At 46.5% G+C, this 11400-nt stretch overlaps 1 protein-coding gene and 1 long non-coding RNA gene across 2 annotated transcripts; both read right to left on the reverse strand.

Annotated features, from left to right (window-relative positions):
* Positions 1 to 276: 276 nt before the first annotated feature.
* On the reverse strand, positions 277 to 9212 carry LOC112216425 (ATP synthase F(0) complex subunit B1, mitochondrial-like). Its single transcript, XM_024376395.2, has 7 exons — positions 9061 to 9212; positions 7897 to 7933; positions 7472 to 7614; positions 6816 to 6979; positions 6364 to 6489; positions 5451 to 5630; positions 277 to 529 (listed from the first exon to the last, which is right to left on the reverse strand). Exons 1-7 carry the CDS (start codon positions 9086 to 9088, stop codon positions 452 to 454), a joined length of 756 nt encoding a protein of 251 aa, XP_024232163.2. The 5' UTR covers positions 9089 to 9212; the 3' UTR covers positions 277 to 451.
* Positions 1573 to 4139, reverse strand: LOC121839655. The gene is made up of 3 exons (XR_006079146.1): positions 4036 to 4139; positions 3828 to 3872; positions 1573 to 1635 (listed from the first exon to the last, which is right to left on the reverse strand). It is a non-coding gene; the product is annotated as an uncharacterized LOC121839655 (long non-coding RNA).
* Positions 9213 to 11400: the final 2188 nt, after the last annotated feature.

The following is an 11400-nucleotide window of genomic DNA, read 5'->3' on the forward strand; positions in this document are numbered from 1 at the left end:
GTCCAAAGGTTTGGGAATGCCTTGCCGTTCTGTTAAGAGATTATAGGTGGTGAGATAAGCCTACAACAAGACACAGGTAAAACGTAAGACCTCTTATGCAATTTTTCCTAAACCGTTTTATATCACCTACAGTACAGCATAAGAATCTGTCCAAACTGTGTCTGGTATAACAACTTGCTGCCATTTTGCTAAGAAACAAATCCCAGATTGTCGCTTTGAACCAACAAATATTATCAACAGCATTTTCAGCCGGGTTAATAACGACAAAATAGAAGGTTAGTGAATAAAATTAACCTTTTATTTTTATGATCAGTCGATGTGTATATACACTCATTACATGGAAAGAGACAGACCATATCGTTAAAGAGGAAATAGTTTATTTGTAATGAAAAGTGGCCATCAACGAGTTGGGGGTTGAGTGGCGACGGTCTAGAGAAAGTACAGTGGTGAGTTATGCAGTGGTCTTGGCCTGTTGGACTTTAGCCAAAACCTTCAGGTCTGTGATGCACTTGGCAATACTTGCTTTCTCCTGAAACACGGAACGAACAAAACAGGGTTAGTCAGACAGAAAGGCATGAGCAAGGTCAAGGGTCAAATTAATCAAGAATAAAAATAAAAAGTCTAAATAAACCAAATTTCAGAGGGTTCAGCTGTAATTCTATTGCCCATCAATACAACAAGCGCCGGTCGACATTTACCAAGTTCATATTGAGAACAAGCCGTCTACCTACTAGAAACATGACAGGGCACAGTGACTACCACTAGTGGAGAGTTTATACACAGTATGTCTCAGAGGTTCTGGTTCTGTTCCACCTAGACACAACACGTACATCTAGGTGGAACAGAACCAGAACAGAACCTCTGAGACATACTGTGTATAAACTCTACACTACACACACACACAAACACACACCCACCTGCTGTATGTAATGTTCCCCATCCATCTCCCATCCTTAACCCACCTGCTCTATGTAATGTTCCCCATCCATCTCCCATCCTTAACCCACCTGCTCTATGTAATGTTCCCCATCCTTAACCCACCTGCTGTATGTAATGTTCCCCATCCATCTCCCATCCTTAACCCACCTGCTGTATGTAATGTTCCCCATCCTTAACCCACCTGCTGTATGTAATGTTCCCCATCCTTAACCCACCTGCTGTATGTAATGTTCCCATCCATCTCCCATCCTTAACCCACCTGCTGTATGTAATGTTCCCCATCCATCTCCCATCGTTAACCCACCTGCTGTATGTAATGTTCCCCATCCATCTCCCATCCTTAACCCACCTGCTGTATGTAATGTTCCCCATCCATCTCCCATCCTTAACCCACCTGCTGTATGTAATGTTCCCCATCCATCTCCCATCCTTAACCCACCTGCTCTATGTAATGAAACCCATCCATCTCCCATCCTTAACCCACCTCTCATATGTAATGTTCCCCATCCTTAACCCACCTGCTGTATGTAATGTTCCCCATCCATCTCCCATTTAACCCACCTGCTGTATGTAATGTTCCCCATCCATCTCCCATCCTTAACCCACCTGCTGTATGTAATGTTCCCCATCCATCTCCCATCCTTAACCCACCTGCTGTATGTAATGTTCCCCATCCATCTCCCATCCTTAACCCACCTGCTCTATGTAATGTTCCCCATCCAGCAACCCAGCTGTAAAAAAATGTTCCCCATCCATCTCCCATCCTTAACCCACCTGCTGTATGTAATGTTCCCCATCCATCTCCCATCCTTAACCCACCTGCTGTATGTAATGTTCCCCATCCATCTCCCATCCTTAACCCACCTGCTGTATGTAATGTTCCCCATCCATCTCCCATCCTTAACCCACCTGCTCTATGTAATGTTCCCCATCCATCTCCCATCCTTAACCCACCTGCTCTATGTAATGTTCCCCATTTAACCCACCTGCTGTATGTAATGTTCCCCATCCATCTCCCATCCTTAACCCACCTGCTGTATGTAATGTTCCCCATCCATCTCCCATCCTTAACCCACGTGCTGTATGTAATGTTCCCCATCCATCTCCCATCCTTAACCCACGTGCTTATGTAATGTTCCCATCCATCTCCCATCCTTAACCCACCTGCTGTATGTAATGTTCCCCATCCATCTCCCATCCTTAACCCACCTGCTGTATGTAATGTTCCCCATCCATCTCCCATCCTTAACCCACCTGCTGTATGTAATGTTCCCCATCCATCTCCCATCCTTAACCCACCTGCTGTATGTAATGTTCCCCATCCATCTCCCATCCTATAACCCACCTGCTCTATGTAATGTTCCCATTTAACCCACCTGCTGTATGTAATGTTCCCCATCCATCTCCCATTAACCCACGTGCTGTATGTAATGTTCCCCATCCATCTCCCATCCTTAACCCACCTGCTGAGTTCAATGTTCCCCATCCATCTCCCATCCTTAACCCACCTTATAATGTAATGTTCCCCATCCATCTCCAGACAAGCTTCCAACCCACCTGCTGTACAAATGTAATGTTCCCCATCCATCTCCCATCCTTAACCCACCTGCTTGTAATGTTCCCCATCCATCTCCCATCCTTAACCCACCTGGTGTATTCAGTGATGTTCCCCATCCATCTCCCATCCTTAACCCACCTGCTCTATGTAATGTTCCCCATCCTGGTCCCAGCACTCCATCAGCCCAACCCACCTGCTGTATGTAATGTTCCCCATCCATCTCCCATCCTTAACCCACCTGCTGTATGTAATGTTCCCCATCCATCTCCCATCCTTAACCCACCTGCTGTATGTAATGTTCCCCATCCATCTCCCATCCTTAACCCACCTGCTGTATGTAATGTTCCCCATCCATCTCCCATCCTTAACCCACCTGCTGTATTAATGTTCCCCATCCATCTCCCATCCTTAACCCACCTGCTCTATGTAATGTTCCCCATCCATCTCCCATCCTTAACCCACCTGCTCTATGTAATGTTCCCATCCTTAACCCAGTTTTTATGTAATGTTCCCATCCATCTCCCATGGAACCCACCTGCTGTATGTAATGTTCCCCATCCATCTCCCATCCTTAACCCACCTGCTTTATGTAATGTTCCCCATCCATCTCCCATGTTAACCCACCTGCTGTATGTAATGTTCACCATCCATCTCCCATCCTTAACCCACCTGCTGTATGTAATGTTCCCCATCCATCTCCCATCAGTAACCCACCTGCATGTAATGTTCCCCATCCATCTCCCATCCTTAAACTGCTGTATGTAATGTTCCCCATCCATCTCCCATCCTTAACCCACGTGCTGCCATGTAATGTTAAGAAATCCATCTCCCATCCTTAACCCACGTGCTGTATGTAATGTTCCCAAATCCATCTCCCATCCTTAACCCACCTGCTTTGTAATGTTCCCCATCCATCTCCCATCCTTAACCCACCTGCTGTATGTAATGTTCCCCATCCATCTCCCAAAATTAACCCACCTGCTGTATGTAATGTTCCCCATCCATCTCCCATCCTTAACCCACGTGCTGTATGTAATGTTCCCCATCCATCTCCCATCCTTAACCCACCTGGAATGAGACCCATCCATCTCCCATCCTTAACCCACCTGCTCTATGAAATGTTCCCCATCCATCTCCCATCCTTAACCCACCTGATGTAATGTTCCCCATCCTTAACCCACCTGCTGTATGTAATGTTCCCCATCCATCTCCCATCCATCTCCCATGGTGAGTAACCCACGTGCTCTATGTAATGTTCCCCATCCATCTCCCATCCTTAACCCACCTGCTGTATGTAATGTTCCCCATCCATCTCCCATCCTTAACCCACCTGCTGTATGTAATGTTCCCCATCCATCTCCCATCCTTAACCCACCTGCTCTATGTAATGTTCCCCATCCATCTCCCATCCTTAACCCACCTGCTGCAATGTAATGTTCCCCATCCATCTCCCATTAACCCACCTGCTCTATGTAATGTTCCCCATCCATCTCCCATCCTAACCCACCTGCTCTATGTAATGTTCCCCATTAACCCACCTGCTGTATGTAATGTTCCCCATCCATCTCCCATCCTTAACCCACCTGCTGTATGTAATGTTCCCCATCCATCTCCCATCCTTAACCCACCTGCTGTATGTAATGTTCCCCATCCATCTCCCATCCTTAACCCACCTGCTGTATGTAATGTTCCCCATCCATCTCCCATCCTAACCCACCTGCTGTATGTAATGTTCCCCATCCATCTCCCATCCTTAACCCACCTGCTGTATGTAATGTTCCCCATCCATCTCCCATCCAACCCACGTGCTGTATGTAATGTTCCCCATCCATCTCCCATCCTCTGAACCCACGTGCTGTATGTAATGTTCCCCATCCATCTCCCATCCTTAACCCACGTGCTGTATGTAATGTTCCCCATCCATCTCCCATCCTTAACCCACCTGCTGTATGTAATGTTCCCCATCCATCTCCCATCCTTAACCCACCTGCTGTATGTAATGTTCCCCATCCATCTCCCATCCTTAACCCACCTGCTGTATGTAATGTTCCCCATCCATCTCCCATCCTTAACCCACGTGCTGTATGTAATGTTCCCCATCCATCTCCCATCCTTAACCCACCTGCTCTATGTAATGTTCCCCATCCATCTCCCATCCTTAACCCACCTGCTCTATGTAATGTTCCCCATCCATCTCCCATCCTTAACCCACCTGCTCTATGTAATGTTCCCCATCCTTAACCCACCTGCTGTATGTAATGTTCCCCATCCATCTCCCATCCATCTCCCATCCTTAACCCACCTGCTCTATGTAATGTTCCCCATCCATCTCCCATCCTTAACCCACCTGCTGTATGTAATGTTCCCCATCCATCTCCCATCCTTAACCCACCTGCTGTATGTAATGTTCCCCATCCATCTCCCATCCTTAACCCACCTGCTCTATGTAATGTTCCCCATCCATCTCCCATCCTTAACCCACCTGCTGTATGTAATGTTCCCCATCCATCTCCCATCCTTAACCCACCTGCTCTATGTAATGTTCCCCATCCATCTCCATCCTAACCCACCTGCTCCATGTAACCCTTAACCCCTGCTGTATGTAATGTTCCCCATCCATCTCCCATCCTTAACCCACGTGCTCTATGTAATGTTCCCCATCCATCTCCCATCCTTAACCCACCTGCTGTATGTAATGTTCCCCATCCATCTCCCATCCTTAACCCACCTGCTGTATGTAATGTTCCCCATCCATCTCCCATCCTTAACCCACCTGCTGTATGTAATGTTCCCCATCCATCTCCCATCCTTAACCCACGTGCTGTATGTAATGTTCCCCATCCATCTCCCATCCTTAACCCACGTGCTGTATGTAATGTTCCCCATCCATCTCCCATCCTTAACCCACGTGCTGTATGTAATGTTCCCCATCCATCTCCCATCCTTAACCCACCTGCTGGGGGGTGATGCTGGTGACTACGTTCTTCTCCACCCAGTTCACCATGTGTTCCTGCTCCATGCGGCGGTGAAGGGTCTGCAGGGCGATCTGGTAGTCCAGCCTCTTCTTCACATCGTTGGTCACCATGTGGACCCTCTCCCTGCGGTTGGTCTCCAGTAGCATGGCCACGTTGTTCTGAGGTGGAAGACAGGGGAAGAGGACAGGGGAAGAGGACAGGGGAAGAGGACAGGAGAAGAAGGACAGGGTAAGAAGGACAGGGTAAGAAGGACAGGGTAAGAAGGACAGGGTAAGAAGGACAGGGTAAGAAGGACAGGGTAAGAAGGACAGGGTAAGAAGGACAGGGTAAGAAGGACAGGGTAAGAAGGACAGGGAAGAAGGACAGGAGAAGAAGGACAGGGAAGAAGGACAGGGAAGAAGGACAGGGGAAGAAGGACAGGGGAAGAAGGACAGGGGAAGAAGGACAGGGGAAGAAGGACAGGAAGAAGGACAGGAAGAAGGACAGGGGAAGACAGGAGAATAGGACAGTGGAAGACAGGAGAAGAGGACAGTTGAAAACATTAGTACACCATCTCATGTGAAAATCATCCCCGGTTATTAGAGTCAGGTTTCTCAGACCCAGAGAAAGTCCTGGAATAAAAGACTCTTTTAAAACAGATAATCTCCATTGAGGATGATTTTTAATCCAGGTCTACCCTCAATTAAACTTGTGTCCAGAAAACCAGTCCTAGGAGTGGTCACGCAGACCAAAGACCATATTCAATAGGTCTCTTATCAAAATGCTTTTAATTGGCTTGATTTCACCTAATTTGGGTGTGTATGGTCGAGCCTGGGTTTTGCCCCAGATTCAAACACGGTCTTGAATGCATACAAGAGACCCACGCTCTAACCTCTTATCGGTCACACTCACCCTCTTAGCATCGAAGAGCATCTGTCGTCCCTCTGCCCTCCACTGCTCCTTCTTCTCATCCTGGATGGCCTGAGCCAAGCTGGTCATGGCCAGGTCCTTCACTTCCTGAGCCTTCTGAACTTTCTCCTGCAAAAAAAAAAAACAACCCACACAGCCGACGTCAGAAGGTCAGGGTCACAGGTCAGCTATGAGACTAAGCGCCTCGGGAGGGACACAGCATGTGATGGACAGTTTGCAGTACGGATCCATTTCCTCAAACATATGAAACTGTCTCAGGACTGGCTGGCATTAAGGGGAGGGGCAAAAAGCCTCAATTGTAAATTCAGTAGAAACGAGGCGGTGTGTTAACACAGTGCATCTTTTAAGCAGTCCAGAGCACAACATGTATGATAAGAACTTCTGCAATCGATGATGAAATAAGCCAAACATACTCAGGAGAATAAATTCCCCACCTCGTTCAGTTTGTCAGCGAAAGCCGCGACGTCGGGGCCGAACTTCCTGACACCATAGATGATGACCGTACCCATGCAGGCAGCAGCGAAGGTCTCGTGGTTGATGATGTAGATCTCCTTGGAAAGGATGTATGTGAGCAGCCCAGCACCCAGCACGTAGGGCCCTGGAGACAACAGGACAGGAGTGAGGGAAGAGTAGATGGGAGGAAGAGGAGATGAGGGTAGGAGGAAAAGAGGAGGAAAGGAGGAGATGAGGGTAGGAGGAAAAGAGGAGGAAAGGAGAAGGAAAGAAGGAGATAAGAGAAGGAAAGGAGGCAATGAGAAGGAAAGGAATAGAGAAGAGGAGGAGGAAAGTAGGAGAGAAGAGGAGAAAGAGAGAGGAGGAAAGGAGGAGAGAAGAAAGAGAAGAGGAGAAAGAGAGAAGAGGGAAAGAGGAAAGGAGAAGAGGAGGAGATGAGGGGAGGAGAAGAGGAGGGAAAGAAGAGGAAGGGGAAAGGTGAGGGGAGTGAACGTTTATGGCCGCTTTCAGGCAAAAATCGTTGATCATGTCGACAGAAATGGAATGAATAAAACAGTTATTCTACACGAGGCAAGTTTGTTCTGCATGTCATATTTCTATCTGAACATTGCTCCAGGTTTGGGGAAGTCCTGCTGACCTGTAACTCCAGTCTTGGGGTACAGGATCTGGAAGAGCTCCTCAGGGATGATACCGTGGCGCGTCTTGCCTCCCTTCTCTGGCAGAGCGGGGACTGGGGCCTGGCTGTTGGGGGATGTGTGGAGGTGGGCCAGCTGGACCAGCCTGGGAGGACACAGACAGACAACTTATTATAGGAACTACAGAGAAGACAGGCATGGAGATGTTCAAACGTAGAGTGACCATTATCATTTTGTCACCCTTATTTCCATTTATATGTATATTTATCAAATACCAATGTTTGCGAAATCATAATAAAACTACTGGACCATAAAAAATTACATCTAGTTTTGTGAATTGGCATTTATTGATTTCCTGCATGTAAAACAAGCAGATGTATCTAGCTTCAGTTATTAAAGGTTGGAAGTCATAATAAGAGGTGCATACCCAGCTCCGAGGGGACCACTGCTTTTTACAGCATTGGCTGGAAGAGGATAAAAGAACAGTCAATAGAATTGAAAAGACAAATGTACAAATGTTTTGAATGTCAGGAAAGAGTCAATGAAAGTAAACATGTGGAGACTGTGGCTGCTTGAAAGAGTGCCCTGTTGCTCAATTTTGAACATAATGGTTGAGATTAATATGGACATTTACTTATGCAAATCAAACAAAGAGAATGTGCGTGTGAACTGTATACACTGACAAGCTTTAGCTAGCCAACGTTAGTCGGCCGTCAAGAGCAATAGCCATGACATCCGCAAGCGTTACCATGCCAGCTTGTTGGCAAGCTTCCAGAACTCAATATTGTCTCTAGCTTGCTAGGTAGACAAGAAAAACTCGATGTACTTTACGTAAACTGACTTTTTCAAAAACTTACATTATTTGATATTTTTTGAAAATGCATGATATCTGATTAAAAGTGTATAATTATTAAATAGATAAGCACAGATCCTAATCAGCAGCCAATTTGGAAGTGTCAGCCAATCAGCTCCTTTGTTGTTCATTCCATAATGGCTGCTGTGGCTCCTGCTCGCTAGAATGAGGTCAAAAACTGCATTTTAATTAAACTACCAGTCGTTCAACCTTCTCAGTGTAACAGTTGGGATAATGGGGCAATTCAGAGTGCAACGCATTTCTCTTCCCTGGATTAAAGTATGTTTTCTGAGCCACGTGTCGCTTCGGCTCCAGTGTCTTAATAATCTAAACAGAAATGTGGTCTGACCCTAGTGCAGTTGTAAACAAGCGGGTCAGATGTCCTGGCTAGCCAAGGACAGAGATCAGAGGCTAGTCTGGTTTACGTCAGTTCGTTTGTGGCTAACTTTAGTTATTTAACTAATATCGCAAAAACAATGACTTACCTTGACATTTATCTAACTATTTCGAACCCTGTGCAATACCTACCCAAACTGGACAAATTAATAACATTTTGCAAGTCACATTTACTAGCTGTCGTTAGCTTTGCTAGGTTTGCATGTTGCTCATTCAATGTGACTGCGGCCTTCTTCCCCTGACTTTTTACCCTTCAGATTCACATTCAAGTCAGCCACACTTCGCGGCATTACTACTGCTATTTCAACTCAATCTTATGTATAAAAGGCTGGCATTGCATACCTGAACCGAAAACGACCCTAGACAGCATGGTTGAACGAGAAAAGTGCCAAGTCCTTGGTTTACTGGGCACTGCTCTCTTCGTGCCCTTCTACTGCAAAGAGCCACAAGAATGGCCGGCGAACGAGAAAGCCTCGTCAAACGTCGCGAGACTCTATGCCTTCGTAAACGGGATTTGTGCGTCCGGGTCAAATCAAATTTTCCAGTAGTTCAATGTTTTATTCACTAGGTGGCAACACAACAAACATATATTTGACCTTTTGCTGCACGGGATATTAGTAAAGATCCTAACTATAATTGCAGTCAATAATGGGAAAGGTACCCAATTAGCATACTTGAATGAGAGTAAAGATACCCTAATAGAAAATGAGTCAAGTAAAAGTGAAAGTCACCTAGTAAAATACTACTTGAGTTAAAGTCTAAAACTATTTGCTTTTAAATATACTTAAGTATCAAAAGTAAATGCAAATTCTAAAAGGTACTTAAGAATAAAAAGTGTACAATTCCTTATATTAAGCAAACCAGACTGAACCATTTTCTTTAAAAAAAAAAATGTATGGATAGCCAGGGGCACAGTCCAACACTCAGACATAATTTACAAAGGAAGCATGAGTGTTTAGTGAGTCCCCCAGATCAGAGGTAGTAGGGATGACCAGTTATGTTCTCTAGATAAGTGTGTGAATTGTAACATTTTCCTGTCATGCTAAGCATTCAAAATGTAGCGAGTACTTTTGGGTGTCAGGGAAAATGTATGGAGTAAAAAGTTGTCAAAAATATAAATAGTAAAGTATAGATACCCCAAAAATAAACTCCTTAAATTGTACTTTAAGCAGGAACTTATTAGGAGAAGATCAGTCAGCCCCTAAAAAAAAACGTCAAAAGACTCTGGAAAGGATAACAGTTGTGATATCAGTGACACATCCAAGTCAAGGACGGCAGTTGTGTCATCTGCAACGAAGCCACACGTCTTTTAAATGGAATTACGATGACCCAACGCGGAATAGACATTGAATTGTGCCCAGTGGGTTGGCCTACTTCTCGGAACTACTTCCAATGAATGTTCGTTAATTCTGGCTTGAAGAACAAGAATAACTAAAGATGACCTGGTTGAACTGGACAGCAGTGAATTGGTAAGAAAAGAGAAATGGAATTCCTTAACTTACAGCTTTCCCTTTGGCTCCCCCTCCTGTCCAGCTCAGGCGTTCGTCGCCGGGCCTTCTAGCTGCTGCCGTACCTACTGCTGGCAAACGCCCTTCACTCATCAACCCCGGACTTGTCTCGTCATCATTACACACACCTGGTCCCAATCCCTACTCTATCACTGTATACATACTCCCGCTGCCATTTGTCTTTGTCGATCATTGTAAATGTTACTTGTCTCTCCTACTATTTCCTGAGTTTTTTTAAATATTTTGCACTTTGGGTTCACCCTGTACCTTTTAATTCATGAAGATATATTTTTGAGAACAACAGCGTTTGGGTTTCGTCCCACTTTGATCTATGGCTCTTAAATCAATTTAGCAGTTCTAAACCTGTGACTGCCTCCTGTCTACTCCTCTCTACACCAGTGACACTGTCTACTGTACACGTCTATTGTCTCTATCAATATATTTGAAGTTAATCTTTGTGATTGTCTCGTCACAGCAGAAGCAGTTCTCATGGGGAGAAGGAAATCAAGTTCAGGAGCAGCTCCGTCACACTCAGGACCAACCACAGCTGAAGGAGAGAGGTGGAGGAGGGACTCAGGACCAACCACAGCTGGAGGAGAGTGGTGGAGGAGGGACTAGTGGAGGGACTCAGGACCAACCACAGCTGAAGAAGAGAGGTGGAGGAGGGACTCAGGAAAAACCACAGCTGAAGGAGAGGGGTGAGGGAGGAGGGGCTAGAGAAGGAGAGGCTGGAGGAGGGGCTAGAGGAGGAAGTGAGGGAGGAGGGGCTAGTGGAGGAGGATGTGCTCAGGGAGAAGGAGAGAGAGGTAAGGGGGAGGGGCTAGAGGGGGAGGAGAGATAGGTGAGGGAGGAGGGGCTAGTGGAGGAGGAGGGGCTAGTGGAGGAGGGGAGAGAGGTGAGGGAGGGGGCTAGTGGAGGAGGAGGGGCTAGAGGAGGAGGGGAGAGAGGTGAGGGTGGATGGGCTAGTGTAGGAGGCGGGGCTAGTGGAGGAGGTGAGGGAGGAGGGGCTAGAGGAGGAGGGGAGAGAGGTGAGGGAGGAGGGGCTAAAGGAGGAGGAGGGGCTAGTGGAGGAGGGGAGAGAGGTGAGCGAGGAGGGGCTAAAGGAGGAGGAGGGGCTAGTGGAGGAAGAGAGAGGTGAGGGGCTAGGGGAGGAGGGGCTAGTGGAGGAGGAGAG

Source organism: Oncorhynchus tshawytscha, linkage group LG16 (genome assembly GCF_018296145.1).
Source record: "Oncorhynchus tshawytscha isolate Ot180627B linkage group LG16, Otsh_v2.0, whole genome shotgun sequence".
Taxonomy (NCBI): Eukaryota; Metazoa; Chordata; class Actinopteri; order Salmoniformes; family Salmonidae; genus Oncorhynchus; species Oncorhynchus tshawytscha.